Source organism: Gadus morhua, chromosome 18 (genome assembly GCF_902167405.1).
Source record: "Gadus morhua chromosome 18, gadMor3.0, whole genome shotgun sequence".
NCBI lineage: Eukaryota > Metazoa > Chordata > Actinopteri > Gadiformes > Gadidae > Gadus > Gadus morhua.
In genome coordinates, this window is record NC_044065.1 from 329004 (window position 1) to 354876 (window position 25873).

Genomic DNA, 25873 nt, shown 5'->3' on the forward strand with positions numbered 1-25873 from the left:
ATGATAGACGGAGCATCGAATGCTACCGCCTACTGGCGCTGACGAGACGCGGGGCCGCCATCTTGGAGTGGTCATCCGCTCCACTCAGTGTAATCCGTTTGGCTGGAGCAATGAACTGTCAGCGCATTTAATTAATCATACCTCACTGAATACCACTGATTTTCATGCGTTTCTTTGTCATACGAGTAGCTATGATAAAGGCCACATGGTTTGGCGTGTTTTATTATTCAATACCAATTATACCATAGTACGGTAATGTTAAATCTTACTTGTGAAAAGTAATCCCCCGATTCCTATTGTGGATGGTCCGCCGATTTGAGCAGGAATACGCTGAACAACAGCCCGGCATCCTGTTTCTGCTGCTGTTGCTGCTCCCGGTTGACCACTCCAAGATGGCGGCCGTATTTCTCGCGTCCCAGGAGCCAATGCTCCGTCTATCTATAAGATGTCTATGCCCTCTCTGGGGCCTCTCTGGGGCCCTCTCTGGGCCCTCTCTGGGGCCTCTCCGGGGTCCCTCTGGGGCCTCTCTGGGGCCCTCTCTGGGGCCTCTCTGGGGCCTCTCCGGGGCCTCTCCGGGGCCTCTCTGGGCCCTCTCCGGGGCCTCTCTGGGGCCTCTCTGGGGCCGGGTCTGGGGCCCTCTCCGGGGCCTCTCAGGGGCCTCTCTGGGGCCCTCTCTGGGGCCTCTCCGGGGCCTCTCCGGGACCTCTCTGGGCCCTCTCTGGGGCCTCTCTGGGGCCTCTCTGGGCCCTCTCTGGGGCCTCTCTGGGGCCTCTCTGGGGCCGGGTCTGGGGCCCTCTCCTGGGCCTCTCTGGGGCCCTCTCCGGGGCCTCTCCGGGACCTCTCTGGGCCCTCTCTGGGGCCTCTCTGGGGCCCTCTCTGGGGCCTCTCTGGGGCCTCTCTGGGGCCCTCTCTGGGGCCTCTCTGGGGCCGGGTCTGGGGCCCTCTCCTGGGCCTCTCTGGGGCCCTCTCCGGGGCCTCTCCGGGACCTCTCTGGGCCCTCTCTGGGGCCTCTCTGGGGCCTCTCTGGGGCCCTCTCTGGGGCCTCTCTGGGGCCTCTCTGGGGCCCTCTCTGGGGCCTCTCTGGGGCCTCTCTGGGCCCTCTCTGGGGCCTCTCTGGGGCCTCACTGGGGCCTCTCTGGGCCCTCTCTGGGGCCTCTCTGGGGCCTCACTGGGGCCTCTCTGGGCCCTCTCTGGGGCCTCTCCGGGGCCTCTCTGGGGCCTCTCTGGGGCCTCTCTGGACCCCCTCCAGGTGAGGTCTAGCTCCTCCGCTCCCAAAACTAGCACAGTCCGGTCTGGGTCAGACCGGACTGCTGGTCCCCGGCCTCCTGATCGGAGGCATGGAGGAGGGGTGTTAGAGGGCCCTGGGGGTGTTGGGGGGCCCTGGGGGTGTTGGGGGGCCCTGGGGGTGTTAGAGGGGTCCTGGGGGTGTTAGAGGGGTCCTGGGGGTGTTAGAGGGCCCTGGGGGTGTTAGAGGGTCCTGGGGGTGTTAGAGGGTCCTGGGGGTGTTAGAGGGTCCTGGGGGTGTTAGAGGGCCCTGGGGGTGTTAGGGGGTCCTGGGGGTGTTATGGGGCCCTGGGGGTGTTAGGGGGCCCTGGGGGTGTTAGGGGGTCCTGGGGGTGTTAGAGGGCCCTGGGGGTGTTAGGGGGCCCTGGGGGTGTTAGGGGGCCCTGGGGGTGTTGGGGGGCCCTGGGGGTGTTAGGGGGCCCTGGGGGTGTTAGAGGGCCCTGGGGGTGTTAGAGGGTCCTGGGGGTGTTAGGGGGCCCTGGGGGTGTCGGGGGGTCCTGGGGGTGTTAGAGGGCCCTGGGGGTGTTAGAGGGCCCTGGGGGTGTTAGGGGGCCCTGGGGGTGTTGGGGGGCCCTGGGGGTGTTAGAGGGCCCTGGGGGTGTTAGAGGGCCCTGGGGGTGTTAGAGGGCCCTGGGGGTGTTAGAGGGTCCTGGGGGTGTTAGGGGGCCCTGGGGGTGTCGGGGGGCCCTGGGGGTGTCGGGGGGCCCTGGGGGTGTTAGAGGGGTCCTGGGGGTGTTAGAGGGCCCTGGGGGTGTTAGAGGGCCCTGGGGGTGTTAGAGGGCCCTGGGGGTGTTAGAGGGTCCTGGGGGTGTTAGGGGGCCCTTGGGGTGTTAGGGGGCCCTGGGGGTGTTAGAGGGTCCTGGGGGTGTTAGGGGGTCCTGGGGGTGTTAGGGGGCCCTTGGGGTGTTAGAGGGCCCTGGGGGTGTTAGGGGGCCCTGGGGGTGTTAGGGGGCCCTGGGGGTGTTATGGGGCCTTGGGGTGTTAGAGGGCCCTGGGGGTGTTAGAGGGCCCTGGGGGTGTTAGAGGGCCCTGGGGGTGTTAGGGGGTCCTGGGGGTGTTAGAGGGCCCTGGGGGTGTTAGAGGGCCCTGGGGGTGTTAGGGGGCCCTGGGGGAGTTAGGGGGCCCTGGGGGTGTTAGAGGGCCCTGGGGGTGTTAGAGGGCCCTGGGAGTGTTAGGGGGCCCTGGGGGTGTTAGAGGGCCCTGGGGAAGGGGGGCTAGGGTTAGGGTTAGGGAGGTATTGATCATCTAGAGCTCAGGGTCTGATCAGAAGGTATTGATCATCTAAAGACCTGTGCCAGAGACCTCCCTGGGCATTCCTATGCCCGTATGATCATCTTTACTTTGTTTCATTTTATATCAAATTCAAAGTTGTGTTTCCACAACTTTGTACAAATTGTAGTTACTTCAAATTCAAGTGAATGAAATGAGCGGGCTCTGAGTGAGCGTTGTGTTCTAGGACACGAGTCAGAGCAACATCAAGCTCCTCATCTTTATCGCAAGGAAGTGCTTTATCTAAGTGCATGGTATGTAAAAGAAAAAACGACTAAAAGCAACACTAGTATCAGATTTTTGGGGTCGAAGGGAGATGAAGGGCAAGGAAATAGATAACAGCTCATCCTGTTGTGCAAAGACCGCCTGAACAAGACCCAGAGCAGACCTGGTGAAACAGCCAAAGACCCAGCCTGAACAAGACCTAGAGCAGACCTGGTGAAACAGCCAAAGACCGCCTGAACAAGACCCAGAGCAGACCTGGTGGAACAGCCAAAGACCCAGCCTGAACAAGACCCAGAGCAGACCTGGTGAAACAGCCAAAGACCAAACGGTCCTTTAGTGGCAGCAGATCCACAAACCAAACATAGTTAATCTAGCGTACCCTAAACTAAGTCCTTCACCAAGTCCAGAGTCCTTCATCCAACGGCAACTTAAGTGGGTTTTCCTTCTCTTTGGAAACTTCATGAAGATATGTTCATCATGAACAGAGGTGTTGTGAGAAAAATGCAATCATGCAATGTTAAATCTGAATAAAATGGTAGTGATCCACAAGGCCTTCTCATCATTATGCAGTGCTGGGTTTCATAACAATAAAAACAGTATTGCAAATTAATATCAATAAAAAAGCACCACCAATTTAACGCAATATATTTCATTGTCAGTTCAAATGTGAACCATCTGTGGTCATTTCCAACGCTATATGAAAGAAGTTTAGGAGCCAAGAGGCCTTGCTCAGTAACGAGGCAGTGGTTAATTAATAGGTCAAGCAGCCTGCAGCTCAATGTCACTTATTTGCATGGATAGCAGTGATAGCATAAACATTATAAAAGCTGTTTTTTGCTGTCATGCTCTTGCTCTCTGATGGCGTGAAGGCAGATATTGAGCTTCCAAAACAAGATTAATGATAACATCTTAGAACATTACATCCGGAAGCTGTCACCACAGCTGAAGAAAGACCTTGGGTCATGTTATTAAAAAGCTTTGACCCAACTGTCTTCAATACGAATTCTTAAGGAGATTTAACATCCAGGGTTAACTAGCTGTAACCCTGGTTAACGACTGCTACACCAGGGTTAACTAGCTGTAACCCTGGTTAACGACTGCTACACCAGGGTTAACTAGCTGTAACCCTGGTTAACGACTGCTACACCAGGGTTAACTAGCTGTAACCCTGGTTAACGACTGCTACACCAGCACCAAGCCTACCCTCAGCCCACTGGGGAGAGCGATGGAGGGCAGCGTTGAACCACCAGGTACCCCCCCCCCCCCCCCTCACGCACTGCAACGAGAGCGCTATGTGTAAATAAGCAGAGGCTTCTGCTGCCGGGGGTCCGATGAGGCACGAGGAGGGGATGTGCTGACCCCCGACCTCCGGGACCTGGGTGTCGTCCTGAAGCCCCGCCCACCCAGATGTCAGCTGACGCAGCTGAAGCCCCTCCCACCAGTCTGCTGTCTGGTGGGATGTCAGCTACTGTCTGCCTGGTAGCTCCGCCTCGGGGCCAGACGCTGGAGGTTAGAGCGGAGCAATGTTGTGTCTGATGGCCCTGCTGCTGCTGCTCTCCCCGCTGGTCTCCCCGCTGGTCTCCCCGCTGGCCTCCCCCCCCCAGGACTCAGGTTGGCTCCTCTCAACAGGATGGGTTTTTATGGAGTATTTACTGATCCTTATTTCAGAAGGAAATATCTTCACCGCCAATACGGTGAACATTTAAGAGAACAGGACCATTATTCTTGACTAATTGCATTGCCCCCGGCTCTAGGGGTCCCGACCAGACCTGCAAACTCCTCAGAGGAAAAAAGGTGACAGTGTCACGGGGGGATTTTTTTTTTATTGTAATATACAAATGACACTAGTCTGAGCGTGACTTAACAAAACTCAGCATACTTTATCAAAAATCAATGTCAAAACATCCTTGAGGCTTATAAAAAATATTATATTTACAACTGTCACAATTTTTTTATTATTATTTTTACCTATTATTGGAGAGACAAAAAACAATTATTATTCTGTGAAGTTGATGAATTGTCACTTTTAGGTTTTCTACCCAGTTACCAAAAAAAGAAACACTTGGAATAGTATGCGCTGTGGCAAGCACATGGTTTGCATGTGTGTTACTTCGAAGGCAAAAAAAATCTAAAATACAAGAAAACACAAAAACCTACATTCAACCAGTGTGGGGTATGGCCCATGACTCTCTGAGGGAGGGGGTAGCTACCTCCAGGTACCCCCTCCATGCCAGGGCGCCCTGAATTTATGTTTATTAACAGCTCCTCCACCGGGGTCAAGACAATTTGAGGGCCAAATCCAGTCTGCCGACTGTCGGCCTTTTCACGATTGGCTTAAAAAAATTGCTTATTTCAATTTACACCAATACGATGGTGGGAAAAGCTTACCAGTTTGTATGTTTTTTATACTTCATTTTTATACTTGATCCGCTGACCGCTTGGAAGCCATCGGAGTACATATTTTTTTAGAAGAAAGGGGTTATGTGGTAGGATCTTTAAGAATGCTTAACTGGGATATTTAAATATTCATGGCTCAAATATTAACGATCATCTTTTGACGTGTAACTAACGCATTGACTCGGTCAGCGATCCGCTGCCAGGCTTTGGTTCTCCGGGTTGCAGAGGCTTTAGCGTTGCCTTTTCTTGTGATAATGTCCTTCTCGTCGTCATAGCTCCCCAGGAGAACCTGAAGTTCCATTTCATTGAAATAAGCGGCCCGTTTCGCCATTTCGATCAGGGTTTCCATGATCCATACATCACGCCTTTTTAGGTTTGGCGGTGACGCGCACAACCCTTACCCTGTGTTAACCAACCCCGAGTTGGTTGAACTAATGCATAACCGCTGCTGTGGAACCGAAAACTCTGGGTTAAGGCCGATATATGCTCTGTTTTAGACGTAACGCGTAAGCACGTAAGATACATAACCCCCCCTTGCGCGGTAAAATATCCCCCCTTACGTGCTTAAGTGCGTCGGCCCAAATTCCTGACTATGCGACTTAAAACACTACGGCCCTACGCAGCTCGCAAAGACTGTGATTGGCCAGCCAACCACATCCTTTCAGGAGTCTCACATTTCCGGTTTTACAGCATAATAGCGCCATTTTTAAAAGGCCGTGACAGAAGCAAATGAAGAATTTTGAAGGAGAAGAAGAAAACACAAGAACGAATTATGATAATTATAAACAGTACCGCGGGAAGTAGGGGTGCTGGGGGTGCTGCCGCACCCCCTGTCTGAGGCCCTGTCTTATCACAGAAAACGATTATTTCTAAAAACTCCGGCCAAAGTGGAGATTTCTGAAAACGCGGAGAAACGGGATTTTAGGTTCTGAAGCGTCACATTATGCACCAAGAAATGCTTAACGTCATGAGCGCCCGCTGTACCGTATTGGTCCGAATATAAACACAAACCCGACCTATGTTTGGAAAAAAGATTTGAAGACCAGATCTTGTTTTTATAAATAAATAAATTGTATTCATTGAAATAATATACGAAAATTAAAAGGCATAGAATAAAACACTGCATTGCCACTAAACAGTAGTGCAAATAGGCCGTACTGATGTGTACACAAAAGACTATTCCTGACACTCCTCTGCCCCGCTGTGTTCGCTCTGGCTGTGGTCGCTCCGCACTGTTTCGGCCCGTGGCAAAGCGGGTCATCGTCGCTGCTGTCCAAGGCATTTTGAGACGCAGCATTTATTTAATGCTCATATGACCTAGTGCTGAAAAAAAGTTATATGAAAAAGTGTGAGGGGAGCGGTGGCGCGCTAAACTTGTTCTGTGAGAAGCTGGATGTGAACCATGGTGTGAACACAACGATCGATTTTCGACTGTGCGCGCATGCACTGGTGTAATTGAGCTGCGCTGCTATATATCTTTTTTTATCAATGTAGCGAGTTGCGAGTCTAGTCCAGGCTGAGTTTTTTTCCAGCACCCCCTGCTGATAATACGTTTCCGCGGCTATGATTATAAATATAAACAAGCCAGCGATTTCCACTTCCACGCCCACAGATTCGTTCGTTGCTCCCCCTACTGTTCTGGCGGAGAATCCCCTTGCAACACGCGCAATCCTTAAAGGAGCATTTCACCGGTGGAGGCATGAATATGTATTGAAATTGGATCCTATATGTAGTGGAATAATAAAATAAAATTCTAATTTGGTGCAGTCTTGACCAAGAAAAGGCAGAAAGTGACTTTTTGGCGCTTGTGGATTGAATACAACAACTCCCACCATGCACAGCTTCGCTGGCGGCCACTCCCGCTGATCATCTCCGCCTATCGGACACCTACTTGTTCCATCTACTAATGGAACAAATCAGAGTGGAGCTTGACCCGACGTCACTGGCAGAGAGTAGTGACGCTTGCACAGAAGCATACGGCCGACATCTTTCTTTATTCTGGGTGGAAATAGTAACATAGTTACGCAATTAAATGCGTTTATGTAAACATTTTTAACGAGAAATGTGCATTTTAATTTCATAATGTTCGCTCATTGAATGTGAAGGATGTTTGGTTTGATAGTTATGACGAAGAGGGAACGCTCCATTCACTTGCATGGACAGCGTCTCTGGTTGCTAAGCAACCTCAACGTCTTGGCGGACTATGTGCTGATCAACACTACGAATGCTGGAAACACACCAGACACACCATGTGAAGTTAACCCGATTATTGTTATTTATTTAATCTATTTAATCTAACCCGATCTAAACTCTATCATGCACCCAAATACGGCGGCGTTTGGGTTTCCTACCTCGGACTCCTAAATCCAGCGCAGCCACAGGCGCGTTGGCGCGTTGAACCATTTTTGTGACACACAATGATCAAGCTTCAAGTTAGGCACGTTACACGCGTTTGGTGTGGCCGTAGCCCGTGTCCACCAAAAGCGTTTATTTATGCGGTTTCGCCCCGCTTCGTGTGGACGGGGCCAAGAAGGCGAACACACGTGACCAAGACGGGGAGACAGCGCCAGGCGACTTACGCCACTATCTGCCAATGGATCGTGGATGCCTGGGCTGATATAACAGTCTCAACTGTGGTCTAAGCTTTCACGAAGGCAGGAATAATCACTGAACTGCCAGGCAACAGCAGCGACACTGACTCGGATAATGACGAGAGGGATCCGGGCATGTTGGATGCCGTACTCGCCCAACTGTTCAATTCGGACACACAAGAATTCGAGGGATTCGTAGACGGGGAATGAACTGAAAAAGTGAGCTTATTGTTAAGAGATATTGATATTGATCAGATATTGATGAGATATTGTTAATATGCACATTAACGTTTGAACATCGTTACCATGGGAGTGACTGGAGTTGTCAGAACGCTTAATAAAGTTTGACTTTATCTGACTGTTTTGTGGACATTCCCTTTAGCACAGCTCGGTCTAGTCGATGCATAACGCAACCCCAGTCAAACGTTTGACTGCAGTATCTTCTATTCTATGCGCCTTTATAATCCGGTGCGCCCTATACATGAAAACAGTTCTAAAATAGGCCATTCATCAAAGGTGCGCCTTATAATCCGGTGTGCCTTAAGGTGCGGCCACACCAGACGCGTATCTCGCGTACTTCGCGTATGAAATCGCCATTTTCTCCATAGGGAACCATTGGTTTAGGCGCGTATTACGCGTATTACGCGTATTTCGCGTATTAAGCAACATTTTACGCGCGTATAGCGCGTATATTTACGCGCAATACGCGCTATACGCGCGTATATCGCGTATATCGCGTACATTTCAAAAGAGTTCAAAAAATTGAACTTTTTACGCGAAGTACGCGAGATACGCGTCTGACGAGACACGCATTGCCCAATCAGCGTTGAGCTTGACCCGACGTCACTGGCAGAGAGTAGTGAGCTTGGACAGAAGAATACGGCCGACATCTTCCTTTTTTCTGTGTGGAAATAGTAACATAGTTACGCCATTAAATGCTTTTATGGAAACATTTCTAGCGAGAAATGTGCATTTTACTTTCATAATGTTCACTCGGTGAATGTGAAGGATGTTTGGTTTGATAGTTATGACGAAGAGGGAACGCTCCGTTCACTTGCATGGACAGAGTCTCTGGTTACTAAGCAACCTCAACGTCTTGGCGGACTATTTCTCTGCTGGGAAACACACCAGACACACCATGTGAAGTTATTTAACCCGATTATTGTTATTTATATCCGAGATTATTTAATCTAACCCGATCTAAACTCTATCACCCAAACACGGCGGCGTTGGGGTTTCCTACCTCGGACTCCAGCGCAGCCACGGCCGACAACTTTCTTTATTCTGGGTGGAAATAGTAACATAGTTACGCCATTAAATGCGTTTATGGAAACATTTTTAGCGAGAAATGTGCATTTTACTTTCGTAATGTTCGCTCGGTGAATGTGAAGGATGTTTGGTTTGATAGTTATGAGGAAGAGGGAACGCTCCGTTCACTTGCATGGACATGGACTCATCTAGGCGAGTGACGTAGGCGCGTATAGCGCGTATAGCGCGTATTGCGCGTATGCGACCATTTTTGACACAAAATGGTCAAGCAACATTTTACGCGCGTTTCTCGCGTAAAAAGTACGCGAGATACGCGTCTGGTGTGGCCGCACCATTATAGTGCGGAAAATACTGTAGTCCTCATTTGTATTTCTTTCGAAATGGTGAACTTCTACGTCAGATCCAGTACCCTCCGCCAATGTACTTCAGTTTTATCAACAGCCTCTGTTATCTTAGCTTCAGACGCTGTGGATGTTAGTTTCTGCTGGTGAAGTCCCACCCACTGGCACTGCTCTAATAGGTCTGTAGCGTCAGTGGGTCCCACCCGTGGTTGTAGTCTTACGAGAATCATCCCCTCTTACACTTCCTGTTTTCTTGTACGCAAAAATCGTCATATTGCGTCATTAAAAACAGGAAGTGTTGGAGATCTATACGGATCTCTCCAGTCTCTCCAGAAAATAAGGGAATGATGCTAGACCATCCAAAAATATGCGGGGGGTTCTAAAAATACAAAGCTTATGTGAAATGGGTGAAGTTGCCCTTTAAGGAACCTTGGGAACCGTAAATCAAAACTTGTCTAAAACAAGTCCCTTGTGTAAATTACGTGCTTACGTCTCTGCGTCTAAAACGACCCTAAATAGGCCATTAGTCGGCACTGGGTAAATTAACCTAGAGTTCAGCGTTGACTTGTTAAACCTCCGTTCGTGGAACACCCCTCTAGACGAGTGTTTCGCAATCTCTCTTGCGTTGTATGGCCGCATGCATGCGGATGCGCATGCGCGGTAGCCAGGCGACCGCCTCATCCAATGGCGAGCTCAGTTGGCACTGTGTGCTTCAAAATTCCGATTAGCCCAGAGAAATGTCAATTATATGAAAGATTCTGAAGCAAGTGCTGAGATTCCGATTGGCCCAGAAAAATGTCAATTATAAGAATGATCCAATAATTGTTCGCAATTCTGGACCCCCCCCCCCCACAAAACAAAACTCTCCGGTTCTACACGATTCACGTGAATGACCAAATTGACCAAGAAAACGGCGATTGTCGCCGAAAAGCGACAAGTTTGCAGCTCTGGTCCCGACCCCGGCTCTAGGGGTCGCGACCCCGGCTCTAGGGGTCCCGACCCCGGCTCTAGGGGGTGGACCTCTGGGAGGGAGGTCAAGTGAGGTCTAAATCACGAAACTGAGGTTCATCCTTTCAAAGTAATGTACAGTCGGATTAAAACTAACAAATAACAGGATTTAAATGAAAGCTAGTCAACTTTTCTCTTTATATTTATTTATTTTTGTTGAAATTAATATTGATATAATAATTAAAAATAATAATAATAAAAAATAGCTATAATTCTTTTTACTTCCATCTCGGGTATGTCATCGCGGGCCGCCAGTAATGTTTCTGCGGGCCGCACTTTGAGAACCTCTGGTCTAGAGGGTCTGGGGGGTGGACTCCCAGCCTGAGGTCCTGGGTCCTGTGGTCCAGTCTACCAGTAGGCGCCCTTGAGTCGGATTCCCTGGGTCGCTGCGGTCCCCTGGAGGCCGCGGTCCCCTGGAGGCTGTGGTCCTGGAGGCTGTGGTCCCCTGGAGGCTGTGGTCCCCTGGAGGCTGTGGTCCTGGAGGCTGCGGTCCCCTGGAGGCTGTGGTCCCCTGGAGGCTGCGGTCCCCTGGAGGCTGTGGTCCCCTGGAGGCTGTGGTCCTGGAGGCTGTGGTCCCCTGGAGGCTGTGGTCCCCTGGAGGCTGTGGTCCCCTGGAGGCCGTGGCCCTGGAGGCCGTGGTCCTGGAGGCCGTGGTCCTGGAGGCCGTGGTCCCCTGGAGGCTGTGGTCCCCTGGAGGCTACGGTCCTGGAGGCCGTGGTCCTGGAGGCTGTGGTCCTGGAGGCTGTGGTCCTGGAGGCCGTGGTCCCCTGGAGGCTACGGTCCTGGAGGCCGTGGTCCCCTGGAGGCTGTGGTCCCCTGGAGGCTGTGGTCCCCTGGAGGCTGTGGTCCCCTGGAGGCTGTGGTCCTGGAGGCTGCGGTCCCCTGGAGGCTGTGGTCCCCTGGAGGCTGCGGTCCCCTGGAGGCTGTGGTCCCCTGGAGGCTGTGGTCCTGGAGGCTGTGGTCCCCTGGAGGCTGTGGTCCCCTGGAGGCTGTGGTCCCCTGGAGGCCGTGGCCCTGGAGGCCGTGGTCCTGGAGGCCGTGGTCCTGGAGGCCGTGGTCCCCTGGAGGCTGTGGTCCCCTGGAGGCTACGGTCCTGGAGGCCGTGGTCCTGGAGGCTGTGGTCCTGGAGGCTGTGGTCCTGGAGGCCGTGGTCCCCTGGAGGCTACGGTCCTGGAGGCTGTGGTCCCCTGGAGGCCGTGGTCCTGGAGGCTGTGGTCCCCTGGAGGCTACGGTCCTGGAGGCCGTGGTCCTGGAGGCTGTGGTCCTGGAGGCCGTGGTCCTGGAGGCCGCGGTCCCCTGGAGGCCGTGGTCCTGGAGGCCGTGGTCCTGGAGGCTGTGGTCCTGGAGGCCGCGGTCCCCTGGAGGCCGTGGTCCTGGAGGCTGGGTCCTGGAGGCTGGGTTGGGTTAGGGTTATCTCAGTCTGATGACAGATGCTAAATGTGTTCTAGGACGGGTCTGGGAGCTGGAATGTGAGAACGACTACCTTTACACCATCAACTGTTCCCTGAGGGCCCCCCCCCCAGGCCTGCGGCCCCCCAACGGATCCTCCTGGCTCAACTTCATAAGCTACGACGAGTCAGAAATGTGTGTCAGCGCACCGTCAGTCTCCCAGAGGAGAACTCGGCCGGCGTTAACGGTTCCTCTGTCCCTGGTGCTCCTGCAGGAGGCCGGGCCGCTGCCCGCTGACGCACAAGGAGAACCGCTCCTCCTGCCTCTGCCAGAACTGCACCGAAGAGACCTTTGGGGAAACCCCTCTCAAGATCTACCTCTGCCACGAGCCCTGTCCCACAGCGGCGTGTTGTGAGGTGCTGGAGGAGAACTACTACCCCCAGATGAACAGTGAGTCAGAACCAGCACAGACCATGTCTAAACCATTTAAACCATCGGGGTCCTCGGGGGGGTCCTCGCGGGGGGTCCTCGGGGGGGTCCTCGCGGGGGGGTCCTCGGGGGGGTCCTCGCGGGGGGGTCCTCACGGGGAGCTGAGAGCAAGCGGACCTCATTTGTTTGCGTGTAGTTTCGAAATCTGCCAGTTTCTGGTCTAGGTCTCACCTACAGCATATAAATATAAATAAATATAAGTACATTTGACTGTTTCTACGGTTCTATTCTTCCTGTCACTAACTGGGGATCCTTACTGGTGCGTCTGCCAGTCACTCCCATCGCCCCCAGCCAGCCGGCCGTGGTCACCAAATCCAGCCGGTTCATCTTCAGCTGGAGCAGCAGCTACGAGGGGTATCTGCCCAACTTCTTCCTCCAGGACTATCTCCAGTACCAGCTCCGTCTGCAGCGGGAGGACCAGCACCAGGCCGTAAGGACAGCAGTCTGCTGGAACCCTTCCTACCGACGTACAGAGCTCCTGGGGCCCCTGGCAGAACCATGTGACCTCCTTGGGCCCCTGGCAGACCCATGTGACCCCTGGGGGCCCCTCATCCTCTCATCCTTTTGTCTTCCAGCCTGTGACCCTCTCTGGGATGGGGAGGAGCTTGGCGGTGGACGTGGAGAGTCTGGCTGCGGGGGGGCAGTATACGGCCCGTGTGCGCAGCAGTCCTGCAGAAGGTACCGACTACCGCGGCAAATGGAGCCCCTGGTCCCAGGAGAGCCGCTGGTGGACTCCTGGGGGGCCCCCTCGTGGCCCCCCCCATCGTGGTAACCCCCCCCCCCCCCCCCCCCCACAAAACAAAACTCTCCGGTTCTACACGATTCACGTGAATGACCAAATTGACCAAGAAAACGGCGATTGTCGCCGAAAAGCGACAAGTTTGCAGCTCTGGTCCCGACCCCGGCTCTAGGGGGTCCCGACCCCGGCTCTAGGGGTCCCGACCCCGGCTCTAGGGGGTGGACCTCTGGGAGGGAGGTCAAGTGAGGTCTAAATCACGAAACTGAGGTTCATCCTTTCAAAGTAATGTACAGTCGGATTAAAACTAACAAATAACAGGATTTAAATGAAAGCTAGTCAACTTTTCTCTTTATATTTATTTATTTTTGTTGAAATTAATATTGATATAATAATTAAAAATAATAATAATAAAAAATAGCTATAATTCTTTTTACTTCCATCTCGGGTATGTCATCGCGGGCCGCCAGTAATGTTTCTGCGGGCCGCACTTTGAGAACCTCTGGTCTAGAGGGTCTGGGGGGTGGACTCCCAGCCTGAGGTCCTGGGTCCTGTGGTCCAGTCTACCAGTAGGCGCCCTTGAGTCGGATTCCCTGGGTCGCTGCGGTTCCCTGGAGGCCGTGGTCCCCTGGAGGCCGCGGTCCCCTGGAGGCTGTGGTCCTGGAGGCTGCGGTCCCCTGGAGGCTGTGGTCCCCTGGAGGCTGTGGTCCTGGAGGCTGCGGTCCCCTGGAGGCTGTGGTCCCCTGGAGGCTGTGGTCCTGGAGGCTGCGGTCCCCTGGAGGCCGCGGTCCCCTGGAGGCTGTGGTCCTGGAGGCTGCGGTCCCCTGGAGGCTGTGGTCCCCTGGAGGCTGCGGTCCCCTGGAGGCTGTGGTCCTGGAGGCTGTGGTCCCCTGGAGGCTGTGGTCCCCTGGAGGCCGTGGTCCTGGAGGCTGTGGTCCTGGAGGCCGTGGTCCCCTGGAGGCCGTGGTCCTCTGGAGGCTGTGGTCCTGGAGGCTGCGGTCCCCTGGAGGCTACGGTCCTGGAGGCTGGGTCCTGGAGGCTGTGGTCCTGGAGGCTACGGCCCTGGAGGCCGTGGTCCCCTGGAGGCTGTGGTCCCCTGGAGGCTGTGGTCCCCTGGAGGCCGTGGTCCTGGAGGCTACGGTCCTGGAGGCCGCGGTCCCCTGGAGGCCGCGGTCCCCTGGAGGCCGCGGTCCCCTGGAGGCCGTGTTCCTGGAGGCCGTGGTCCTGGAGGCTGTGGTCCTGGAGGCTGTGGTCCTGGAGGCTGGGTCCTGGAGGCTGTGGTCCTGGAGGCTACGGTCCTGGAGGCCGTGGTCCTGGAGGCTGTGGTCCTGGAGGCTGTGGTCCTGGAGGCTACGGCCCTGGAGGCCGTGGTCCCCTGGAGGCTGTGGTCCCCTGGAGGCTGTGGTCCCCTGGAGGCTGTGGTCCTGGAGGCTGCGGTCCCCTGGAGGCTGTGGTCCCCTGGAGGCCGTGGTCCCCTGGAGGCTACGGTCCTGGAGGCTGTGGTCCCCTGGAGGCTACGGTCCTGGAGGCCGTGGTCCTGGAGGCTGTGGTCCTGGAGGCCGTGGTCCTGGAGGCCGTGGTCCTGGAGGCTGGGTCCTGGAGGCTGGGTTGGGTTAGGGTTATCTCAGTCTGATGACAGATGCTAAATGTGTTCTAGGACGGGTCTGGGAGCTGGAATGTGAGAACGACTACCTTTACACCATCAACTGTTCCCTGAGGGCCCCCCCCCCAGGCCTGCGGCCCCCCAACGGATCCTCCTGGCTCAACTTCATAAGCTACGACGAGTCAGAAATGTGTGTCAGCGCACCGTCAGTCTCCCAGAGGAGAACTCGGCCGGCGTTAACGGTTCCTCTGTCCCTGGTGCTCCTGCAGGAGGCCGGGCCGCTGCCCGCTGACGCACAAGGAGAACCGCTCCTCCTGCCTCTGCCAGAACTGCACCGAACAGACCTTTGGGGAAACCCCTCTCAAGATCTACCTCTGCCACGAGCCCTGTCCCACAGCGGCGTGTTGTGAGGTGCTGGAGGAGAACTACTACCCCCAGATAAACAGTGAGTCAGAACCAGCACTCGAAATCTGCCTGTTTCTGGTCTAGGTCTCACCTACAGCATATAAATATAAATAAATATAAGTACATTTGACTGTTTCTACGGTTCTATTCTTCCTGTCACTAACTGGGGATCCTTACTGGTGCGTCTGCCAGTCACTCCCATCGCCCCCAGCCAGCCGGCCGTGGTCACCAAATCCAGCCGGTTCATCTTCAGCTGGAGCAGCAGCTACGAGGAGTATCTGCCCAACTTCTTCCTCCAGGACTATCTCCAGTACCAGCTCCGTCTGCAGCGGGAGGACCAGCACCAGGCCGTAAGGACAGCAGTCTGCTGGAACCCTTCCTACCGACGTACAGAGCTCCTGGGGCCCCTGGCAGAACCATGTGACCTCCTTGGGCCCCTGGCAGACCCATGTGACCCCTGGGGGCCCCTCATCCTCTCATCCTTTTGTCTTCCAGCCTGTGACCCTCTCTGGGATGGGGAGGAGCTTGGCGGTGGACGTGGAGAGTCTGGCTGAGGGGGGGCAGTATACGGCCCGTGTGCGCAGCAGTCCTGCAGAAGGTACCGACTACCGCGGCAAATGGAGCCCCTGGTCCCAGGAGAGCCGCTGGAGGACTCCTGGGGGGCCCCCTCGTGGCCCCCCCCATCGTGGTACCCCCCCCCCCCCCCCCACTGCCTGGGGCTGGTTAACTCTGATCCATCTGCAGTGTGTTGTACGTTGACACACTATAAACACGTGTTCCTCTGCCCCAGGCGGGGGTCGGGACGTGGGGCTGGTCATCGCCGTGTGTCTGCTGACTCCCGTCCTGCTGCTGGCCTCCGTTACTCTGCTGAGGTGAGCGCCCCTCCGCTCTGACCACGCCCCTCCGCTCTGACCACGCCCCTCCGCTCTGACCACGCCCCCTCCGCTCTGACCACGCCCCCTCCGCCCTGACCACGGCACCAATATCATTTAATATCACTGTTTCGCAGGATGAGGAAACGCACCTTCATACCCACACCTGTGCTGCGCTTCTCCCCCCTCAGCGAACACCGCCAGGTGAGACGCGCGCACGCACACACACACACACACACACACACACACACCCCCCCTAATGAGTGTGTGCGTGTGTGTGTAGAGCTTGGCAGTGCCCCTCCCCCCCGACACGGCGCCGATGGAGACCGAGTGCGCCGCCCTGATCTCCGTCCTCCGCGCGCCCGTCGACGTCCTGGTGGACGCTCGGGCGGGGGCCCCGGGGCCCGACGGGAAGGGGGCCCTTGAGAGCGGCCCCGAGGAGGACTCAGGCTGCTGTCACTGCAGCCCCCGCTCCGAGGACGGGGGGGGCTACAGGAACGCCTACTGCACCCTGAGCGACCCCCCTGAACCCCCAGACACCCAGGGGGACGGGGAGCGGGGCGGGGGGGGCTACAGGAACCCCTACTGCACCCTGAGCGACCCCCCTGAACCCCCAGACACCCAGGGGGACGGGGAGCGGGGCGGGGGGGGCTACAGGAACCCCTACTGCACCCTGAGCGACCCCCCTGAACCCCCAGACACCCAGGGGGACGGGGGGGGCTACAGGAACCCCTACTGCACCCTGAGCGACCCCCAGGACCCCCCAAGGCTCCAGGTTGGAATACAGCGACCCAGAAGGCTCCTTCAGGAGAACCACGAGAACCGGGTCTCCTCCTCCCACTAGAGGGTCCTCCTCCTCCTCCTCCCACTAAGGGTCCTCCTCCTCCTCCTCCTCCCACTAGAGGCTCCTCCTCCTCCTCCTCCTCCCACTAAGGGTCCTCCTCCTCCTCCTCCCACTAGAGGGTCCTCCTCCTCCTCCTCCCACTAGAGGCTCCTCCTCCTCCCACTAGAGGGTCCTCCTCCTCCTCCTCCCACTAGAGGCTCCTCCTCCTCCTCCTCCCACTAAGGGTCCTCCTCCTCCTCCTCCCACTAGAGGGTCCTCCTCCTCCTCCTCCCACTAGAGGGTCCTCCTCCTCCTCCCACTAGAGGGTCCTCCTCCTCCCACTAGAGGGTCCTCCTCCTCCTCCCACTAGAGGCTCCTCCTCCTCCCACTAGAGGCTCCTCCTCCTCTTCCTCCCACTAGAGGGTCCTCCTCTTCCTCCCACTAGAGGGTCCTACTCCTCCTCCCACTAGAGGGTCCTCCTCCTCCTCCCACTAGAGGGTCCTCCTCCTCCTCCTCCCACTAGAGGGTCCTCCTCCTCCCACTAGAGGGTCCTCCTCCTCCTCCCACTAGAGGGTCCTCCTCCTCCCACTAGAGGGTCCTCCTCCTCCTCCCACTAGAGGGTCCTCCTCCCACTAGAGGCTCCTCCTCCTCCCACTAGAGGGTCTTCCTCCTCCTCCTCCCACAAGAGGGTCCTCCTCCTCCTCCTCCCACTAGAGGGTCCTCCTCCTCCCACTAGAGAGGGTCCTCCTCCTCCCACTAGAGAGGGTCCTCCTCCTCCCACTAGAGGGTTCTCCTCCTCCCACTAGAGGGTCCTCCTCCTCCTCTTTGGTTTCTTTGTGATCAATAAGTTGTATTTCAATAAAGATGATCCATAACTTTGTAGAAACAGTTTATTTACTCCAACACGTACATGAACAAAGCACCATATAAACATAGAGTCTGCTACAGAGCAACACTCCGTAACAAAAGACAAGGCAGCAGAGTCTATCTTATATTACAGCATGCTGAATAGAAAACCTGCCCAGAGTCCACAGCGCCCCCTGGAGACACTAGCGACACACCACAGTATAAAAGTGCCATTCATTATACAGCAGTCGGAATACTGACAATGAAGTAATAGCAAATTTTACATTAAAATCCTGGAATATACAGGGAGGGGGGGGGGGTAAGGAACAGACCCTGTGAAACAAAAGCAAAAAACTACAAGCCTGAAGTCTCCTGGGACGCGGACTCTCTCCTGGGACCGCCGTACTCCGACACGTTGATGAGACCGCAAAGAAATAAACCATGAAGGAAGAGAGCCAGGGGCCCCCGCCGGCCCCTGGGGGGGGGGGGGGTCCCCCAGGGGGGCGTCCCAGCTCGAGGGGCCGGCCGGCGGAGAGAGGAACGGTCAGGTAAATGGCACAGGATGTGTGTGGAGTTTAAATAGAAGTCCTTGAGTCCAGATGTGGTAGGAGCACATTCAGTAACAGCAGCGGCCCTCGACTGTGGCCCTCCAGAGTGGCCCCCGCTCCGAGGCCCCCGTCTGAGGCCCCCGTCTGAGGCCTCTATGACGGGGAGAACTTCTTGGCTTGTGCTCGCACCCGCTTCTCGTACTCCACTCGGTTCTGGCTGCAGGGGAGAGGAGAGGACACAAGGAGAGGAGGAGAGGAGGAAGAGGACACAAGGAGAGGAGGACACAAGGAGAGGTGGAGGATTCATTGCGGTAACGCGACTCCAGAGGGGAGGGGCTCTGGACGGAGCGACGAGGCTCAGCAGAGAAAACAAGAAAGACTTTTAGAGTCAGACAAGAGGAACACTGACTGGAGGAACACTGACTGGAGGAACCTCCTGGGTGGGACTAGAGGAACACTGACTGGAGTAACCTTCTGAGTGGGACTAGAGGAACACTGACTGGAGGAACACTGACTGGAGGAACACTGACTGGAGGAACCTCCTGGGTGGGACTAGAGGAACACTGACTGGAGGAACCTCCTGGGTGGGACTAGAGGAACACTGACTGGAGGAACCTTCTGAGTGGGACTAGAGGAACACTGACTGGAGGAACCTCCTGGGTGGGACTAGAAGAACACTGACTGGAGGAACACTGACTGGAGGAACCTCCTGGGTGGGACTAGAGGAACACTGACTGGAGGAACACTGACTGGAGGAACCTCCTGGGTGGGACTAGAGGAACACTGACTGGAGGAACACTGACTGGAGGAACCTCCTGGGTGGGACTAGAGGAACACTGACTGGAGGAACACTGACTGGAGGAACACTGACTGGAGGAACCTCCTGGGTGGGACTAGAGGAACACTGACTGGAGGAACCTTCTGAGTGGGACTAGTGGTTTTCACACAGGTCCTCTGTCAATTCTCCGCATTTCTATATCAGGAGGTTCGGCCGTGAGGGTCATTCACACTTGATGCCCGATATGCGGACATCGTGTCGCTCAGAGATCAGTAGAATCAACGGGGGGTTTAGGGGGATGGGCTTGCAAGAGGTGGGATACGGACGGCCGCAGTCGGGCAGAACTCATCGCGACCCTCTCAAATGTTGCTGCAGCGATGCAATATACATCCCATGTTGCATCCACAACGAACGATGAAAGATTGGAGCACGAGTTAGAGACAAAAAGAACAAACGACTCACCAGTAGATCGTGTAGGCCTCTGCTTGGGCTGGGTCTTGGATGTTTGGCTCGTTTAGCAGTTCTTGGATGCCTAACAAGATCTGAAAGAAAAGAGATTCTTCATTTAGGGATTCCCACGTTTTGGTCTACGAATGTTTGCTGAAATCTGTGCTCCATATGCTTTGGCCGTTCATCTTGGTTCCAGTGTTCCAGTGATGTCAGCGGAGAGGAGGAGAGGAGATGAGGAGGAGGGGAGGGAGGAGAGGGAGAGAGGACGGGTGGGTCCAGTCGACTACCTCCAGGAGCAGTCTCAGTGGAAGGTCAAAGGTCCCATGACGTGCTACCAGGGGTGATTGTGATTAGCCGTTACAAGCCGTAATGGAGAAAATCTGCCCCTTATGCCATAATAAGTGGGCTTGTCCACCTATGCCTCTTTTCCACCGGCAGTACCAGCTCTACTCGCCACGGCACGACTTGGTTTGGTTCCAGGCCCGTCGTGTTTCCATCTAGAATAGTACCTCTTCAACGTGGGCGGGTCGCATAGCACGCATGTGCGAAACTGCACATGCTTATCCACTCGACACGTAAACAGACAGGGCTACACACAGGAGCGTTTCCACCTCAGCCACGGTCCACGTCGGGTTCTCCCACACTGATCCTGCCGTGTTCAATAATCAATCACTATTGTTGACTGAACGCTGATGCTAGTATTTAAAGATGCCAGTGGAATCCCCGTCTGAAATCGCTTTCTCTAATTTGGTCTGTGCTTTCTAGGGTCACATCATGCATACATGTATGACTTGTTAACTATTACGTATTTCACTGCCCGCATAGTTTATTCTCCTGAATGTGACATCTTACATCGTGGGTCGCCTATACGATGCAACATCGCTTTCTCATCAGAAGTTGCTCATCTTGTGATGTTTTGATATAAACACTGCTATAAACTATAAAGACTCTTTTCATCAGAAGAAGAATTCTTAAATATCGCTTTCTGTGACAAGTTGCTCATCTTGTGACGATTTGATATAATCACAGCTATAACACGCCGAGGGGCTGCGATTTCAGACGGGGATTGCATTTTCGGCAACACCTGGGGTCAGGTGTCAGGCTCGGACATCACTCTCTGGCCAATCAGTGGCCAGCAGCCTGTTTACGTCACACAAAAGTATCAGCTCTTACATCGAGGTGGACACGCCCACTTGTGACGTCACAATGAGGAGGACTGTCTCACCTGCTTTATGGTGATGGCCGGCCTCCAGTCCTTGTCCTCCTCTAGGATCGAGAGGCACACTGTCCCTGACGGGTAGACGTTGGGGTGGAACAGGGGGGGCTCAAATTTACCTGCAACAGAGCAGCACAGGGGTCAGAGGTCGGCGCTGAAGCAACAGGCTGCTGTCTGGACCCAGAAAGGGACGGCAGGTCAGAGAACCAGGTACTCAGAACCAGGTCTAAAATCACCCGCTGTGTGCTTCAGAAACCACGGGCTGCATTGAAGACGAAGGTGACTTACATTTGGGCGGTGAGGAGGGGTAGTCGTCTTTGAATAACATACGCAGCTTGAAGAGCCCGCCTTCCCAGGGCGTCTGCAGACGCCGCCCAAAGGAACAACAACAAGTCAGTCACCGCTCCCAGATCCCCTCTGTGGCAAAGTGTAAAGCATAACCCAGACGGGACTTTACCCCTTTCTTGCCAGGAATGGCGCACTCCCAATTCATCAGGTTCATCGTCCCATCTGGGTTTTTGGTTGGTACGGCTACAAACCCCTGCAAAGTGAACCACAGGTACAATGACTTACACCTTCTGAAGTCCGGTGGAGTGAAAGACGATCAGAACATCACACAACGAGTCTGTTGTGGTCTCAACTTACAAAAGGATGGTCTTTCCGCCAGGCCTTGCGCTCCTGGGCAAGGCGGCTCAGTGCAATGCCAGACATTCTTGTGAGACTCCTGCAGGGAATACAGGCGACGTTCAAGATGTTAACCGAGGAAACACAAGTTGTCCTGAGAGAACATTATCCCTGAGGCTGTCATGTTTCACTGAAATAGAAAAACCGTCGTGGTTAAACACAGACGGGTTCGAACCGGCATCGGTAATTGCAGAGGGCAGCCCACATCCATAATGAAAGCTCCTAAGTGGGGACCACTACTCAAGCATTTTGGTAAAGGGACCTAGTCGACCGTCGACCTCAAATTCGTATAATCTGGATGACATTATCCTGTAGTCCTATTGCAGGGATATTCACAAAACGTTAATGTTGGGGGTGATCATTAGAAAGTAGTGAAACTGGACTTGAAGCAACAAGTTGGCTTCAACAGATCCATGCTATAACGTGGCTGCAGCCATTTGTAAGTTGACAGATGATTCCCTCAGCCATTCATCAACCTGAAAGTGGCCAACTGTTAAACATTTGGACCTATTCGCATTTCTTTAACATCTCTATCCATAAAGGAGACGGAGTCAACATAATTACTGCTTAGCCATTTCCCTCCCACTTTGCATGTCTCGTTAAACGTAACATGCCGTGTGTAATCCGAACTAATTTGGTTACATGTGAGCGAGTGATGTCGAAAACACGATTTAAGTTCCTTGTGGAAACCCGAGTAACGCCTGAGTCCTAGAGCCAGGAGGTCTGAGTCTCCTAGAACCTGGAGGTCTGCGCCAACGGCTAGCGCAGGAGCTAAGTGAGGAGCTAGCTGACCCAAACATCTTACATTTACCAAAGGAACCCCGCTGGGAGGCTTTTAGCTAAGGCCATGTCTTAAAGTGATGAAGAGCCATTATTCATGTAGATTAATTATAACCACTGGTCGGACGCGTTCTGCGAACCATTACCTTAGATTCAGCAACTAAAGGCTAAGCTAACTAGCTCATGTGCGCCAGATCCCTTGGCGCGCCGTATGCGGCCTGAAGCACGGACCCCAACTAAAGACGATCGGTGGAGAGCGAACTTCGTGTTCGAGTGCGTTTTGTTGCTTTTCTTCCTCATGTTGACATTTGCTAGGAATGACTGACACGTTAAGGATCACCGGGATGTAAAGGACAAAGAACCGCTGAGCTAAAAGGCGCACATTTACGCATTGGCTAAAGTAGAGAAATGGCGCAAATAAAAACGAAATAAAACATCTGAAAAGGACGCTTTAAATATGTTGAAGCGATATAGAACTGCGCTCACCTTTCAGCGTTTCTTTAGTTGATATGCGTGTATCAGGTTAAATGAAGAAATCATGCGCCGATCGGGTAAAAGCTCGCAAAGTTTCCCTCCTGAAGAAACACCTAAGAGCTGAGAGAACAGAGGAATGGTGCACGACTTCCGTCTTCCAGCAGCAACCTAAACATCCATAGATCGGGACTTAAGCATCCATAGATCGAGACCTGTGGGCTGGGTTTTGAAGATGTGGATCAGATATTAGATGTTCATGTGTTTTAAACCCACTCGAGTCCAGTGGACTATCGTTGAAGCTCCGCAAGAAATGAGTTAGCGGCGCACATGCGCATCGCGAAGCATACAATGTGGACGTATACTATAGGCAAAACGACCTAAAAATTATATAAATTGTTGTCTTAGAATAAAAATGCCCGCATAAGAAATACTCCCCATATTTCGTCTGGTGCTTCTTCCAGCGGACTATGCGTGATGGTGTTTTATCTCCCGGACATTATCTTTACAATAGTAGAATAATACAAATACATTATCTAGGAACTTAAGTCATCGCTTTTAGGCTATACCTTTTTCTTATTTGTCTTATACCAATAAACAAATTAATTTACTTTCTTTAAAATGAAATAGTATGTCATGTAAAAATCGCTAAAGAGAATCAAGGAGTCACTAAGCATATGTCCTTTATACAAATGTACTGAAATTTATTCTATTGTATACCCTTCATTGTTGTCTATTGTATACCCTTCATTGAGAAGAAACTAGATAGAAACAGAAATATTTGATCAGGCATGTATCTAGGCGACTTAGACACGACTCGTCCTCGGCCGCCAGGTGTCGCTATTTATTTAAATTGTTTGTCTCCAAAGTTAACGATGGATGCAAAACACATCACTTGCGCTCAAACAACGGATGCATCTTACCGTCAACATTACAAACATTAAAAGTTACGATTTAATGATCGGTCTAGGACAATGAGCAACACACACAAATATAGATTTATATTTTATTGGGTTAACCTTATGCAATACCTAAGATCTACCCCAGCAACTTTATTTTTAAATTTTAAACATTGCATAAGATCATATAGAAGTTATAAGTGATGTTGTGATATGAGAACATTACACATTAATATGCATCATATTGAGAATAAAACAACATTCATTTCCTCCATTACAAGTTGGTCGCTCGTCCATCATGCGTTACATTGGCCTGCAGTTTATTAATCCATCGCATTATTCCAAAAAGTAAACCGGCCACTTGCAGTTATTAGGCCACACGTTTGATATCAAATAACATGATGATTAAAGACAATGGTTTACGATGGTGAGCAGACCACCGGTCTGAAGGAGCACAATGTCAGGACCCCCGAGGCGGTGTGAGGAGCCCAGACCCGCGGCCCCGGGTCAGACCCGGAGCCCCGGGTCAGACCCGGATCAGACCCGGAGACCCGGGTCAGACCAAACCTAAAGCAGGTCTAGACCTCCATGGACGACCCCCACAAGCAGCACACGGGACTTGGTTTTAGTCCTCCGAGCTTCACTTACTGAGCAAGTTTTTGAAACATTAGATTGTCTGCGGCACCCAGGCCGTAAGGTAATTGCTTGATTAATATGAAGGTATAAGATATATGGATAAGATGTGTAAAGGTTGGTCAATATGGATTGGGAAGGGAGTTGATATCAAACAAGTCGGACTATGTTATGGTATGTGAAGGAGTGCAAGACAGTTTAATTGGAAGGCTTCAGAATACTACAGCTAAATGTAAACAGCCAGCTCTGGCAGGAAATAGACTTCATTTTGATTCAACCATTTCCAGGTTTGAAACAAAAAACCCACACCTCAAATGTACCATTTTGAAAGCCCTTTGTGTTGGTGTTGGAAAGATGTTGGTTTGTACAAAAACATGCTTCCTTAGAAGTGTATCTTAATATATAAACGTGTATTTGTCAAGTGAGTAAGTGTACCGAGTAAAAGGTTGGTGTCGCATTAACAATTCGGTATAGACACATAATATGCCAGCAGAAACAAACGCACATCCCTGACACTCATTTCAGTCTGTAGAGCGTACGTAAGACATTGGGGTGGTCGTTGGGGCTGAGGAGGCATCACTATCGGGTTATATGTGAATAAAATAAAAAAGACCAACAGTCAAAACAACTCTTGAAAGCGAAAACGGCTCTCGATGTAAAAAAATGTGTTGTACAATGCAGTGTGCGAGTGCAGGTCCCATCGCTGCAGTGTCGTCCCCACTGCAGAGCGGTGAGTTCAGATGCTTCCTAGATGTGTCACACTGCCGTATCTCTATTGCACTCCTAAAATGTAACAGTCCATTTCTTATACAGCCAAGGCTAATCTTTGTTAAAGGATCAAAACACGTTCCAGGCAGATTATTTGTAAAAATAAATCATAGTCCATGTCAGCCATTTTACTACTAACTTGCAAATCTCTAAAGGTCTAAAATCCTTTACAAACAACGCGAAAAAGGAGTCCAAAATGTTCCAAGAGTTTCTAGCTTTTAAAGTTCCAGTATAAACAACTTCGACTTGAAGTTGTGCTTCCTATACAGTGTACAAAACGTGCAGTTTTATGAGTTAAATATTAATATTGGACATATGTACATGACAAAACCATGGATATGAACAAATATTCCTTCACCTCTGTCTGTTGGACAGTTCAAACTCCCTACAACTTTTACACAAAAAAGATCAAAAAATAAACCGTGATGAAACCTGTGTTCCCTCGGACTAAAGACGTAAACTTGGTTCTGACGAATGCAGAAGTCAGTGAAGAAGCCAAACGACCCCACCATGGCAGGGGGGGCAGGGGGGGTCAGGGTAAACAATACAACCTAAACAATTACAAAAACACTTTTAAAACCCACTGAAACATGTTTTCTGAACACAAGGAAGACTCAAAGCTGAAAACCAAAAGGACAACAAGTTGGTCCGTCTCATCCTGCCCCCTGCCTGGTTCTGAACCAGGCAGGGGGCAGGAAGATGGGGAACGGCCCGGGGCCAGCGTGCCGAGGCCAGCGTGCCGAGGCCCCGCAGTGGGGCCCACCTAGGGGCCACCCTTCAGCCGGACGGCGAGGCGGCGGGACGCGCTGGGCCCCTGGCTGGGCCCCTGGCTGGGCCCCTGGCTGGGCTGGGGGATCTGACCCCCGCCAGCCAATCCGTTTGTAGCATGAAAACAAAAACCCTCCGCACACAACTTATCGTTTGGTTTGAGAGAAAATAATAAACCCAACTATACAGGCACCAAATAGTAATGAGTTATTTACATCAAGCATTTAAAATAAGAAATAAAAACAATGGTGGGAAACAGAAGCAAAAGCCCCCCCCCCCCCCCCCCCGTTGAGCGGCGGGGGCCACCGGGCCCCCCCCCCCCCCCCCCCGT

At 53.1% G+C, this 25873-nt stretch overlaps 2 protein-coding genes across 3 annotated transcripts; one reads left to right on the top strand and one right to left on the bottom strand.

Moving 5' to 3' along the window:
• Positions 1-4231: 4231 nt before the first annotated feature.
• On the top strand, positions 4232-16827 carry LOC115531565 (uncharacterized). Its single transcript, XM_030340917.1, has 12 exons — positions 4232-4389; positions 11833-11968; positions 12048-12223; positions 12535-12692; positions 12838-13030; positions 14656-14791; positions 14871-15046; positions 15199-15356; positions 15502-15694; positions 15797-15878; positions 16016-16082; positions 16162-16827. Exons 1-12 carry the CDS (start codon positions 4302-4304, stop codon positions 16720-16722), a joined length of 2124 nt encoding a protein of 707 aa, XP_030196777.1. The 5' UTR covers positions 4232-4301; the 3' UTR covers positions 16723-16827.
• A 746-nt stretch (positions 16828-17573) lies between these two features.
• On the bottom strand, positions 17574-22817 carry ube2ib (ubiquitin-conjugating enzyme E2Ib). 2 transcript variants are annotated; one of them, XM_030340176.1, is made up of 7 exons: positions 22490-22817; positions 21185-21263; positions 20997-21080; positions 20828-20900; positions 20549-20658; positions 19336-19415; positions 17574-18312 (listed from the first exon to the last, which is right to left on the bottom strand). In XM_030340176.1, the coding sequence occupies exons 2-7, from the start codon at positions 21248-21250 to the stop codon at positions 18249-18251; spliced, it is 477 nt and encodes a 158-aa protein (XP_030196036.1). In that variant the 5' UTR covers positions 21251-21263; positions 22490-22817; the 3' UTR covers positions 17574-18248. The 2 variants fall into 2 exon arrangements, with proteins under 2 accessions (XP_030196036.1, XP_030196037.1); XM_030340177.1 differs by lacking the exon at positions 22490-22817 and adding an exon at positions 22150-22277.
• Positions 22818-25873: the final 3056 nt, after the last annotated feature.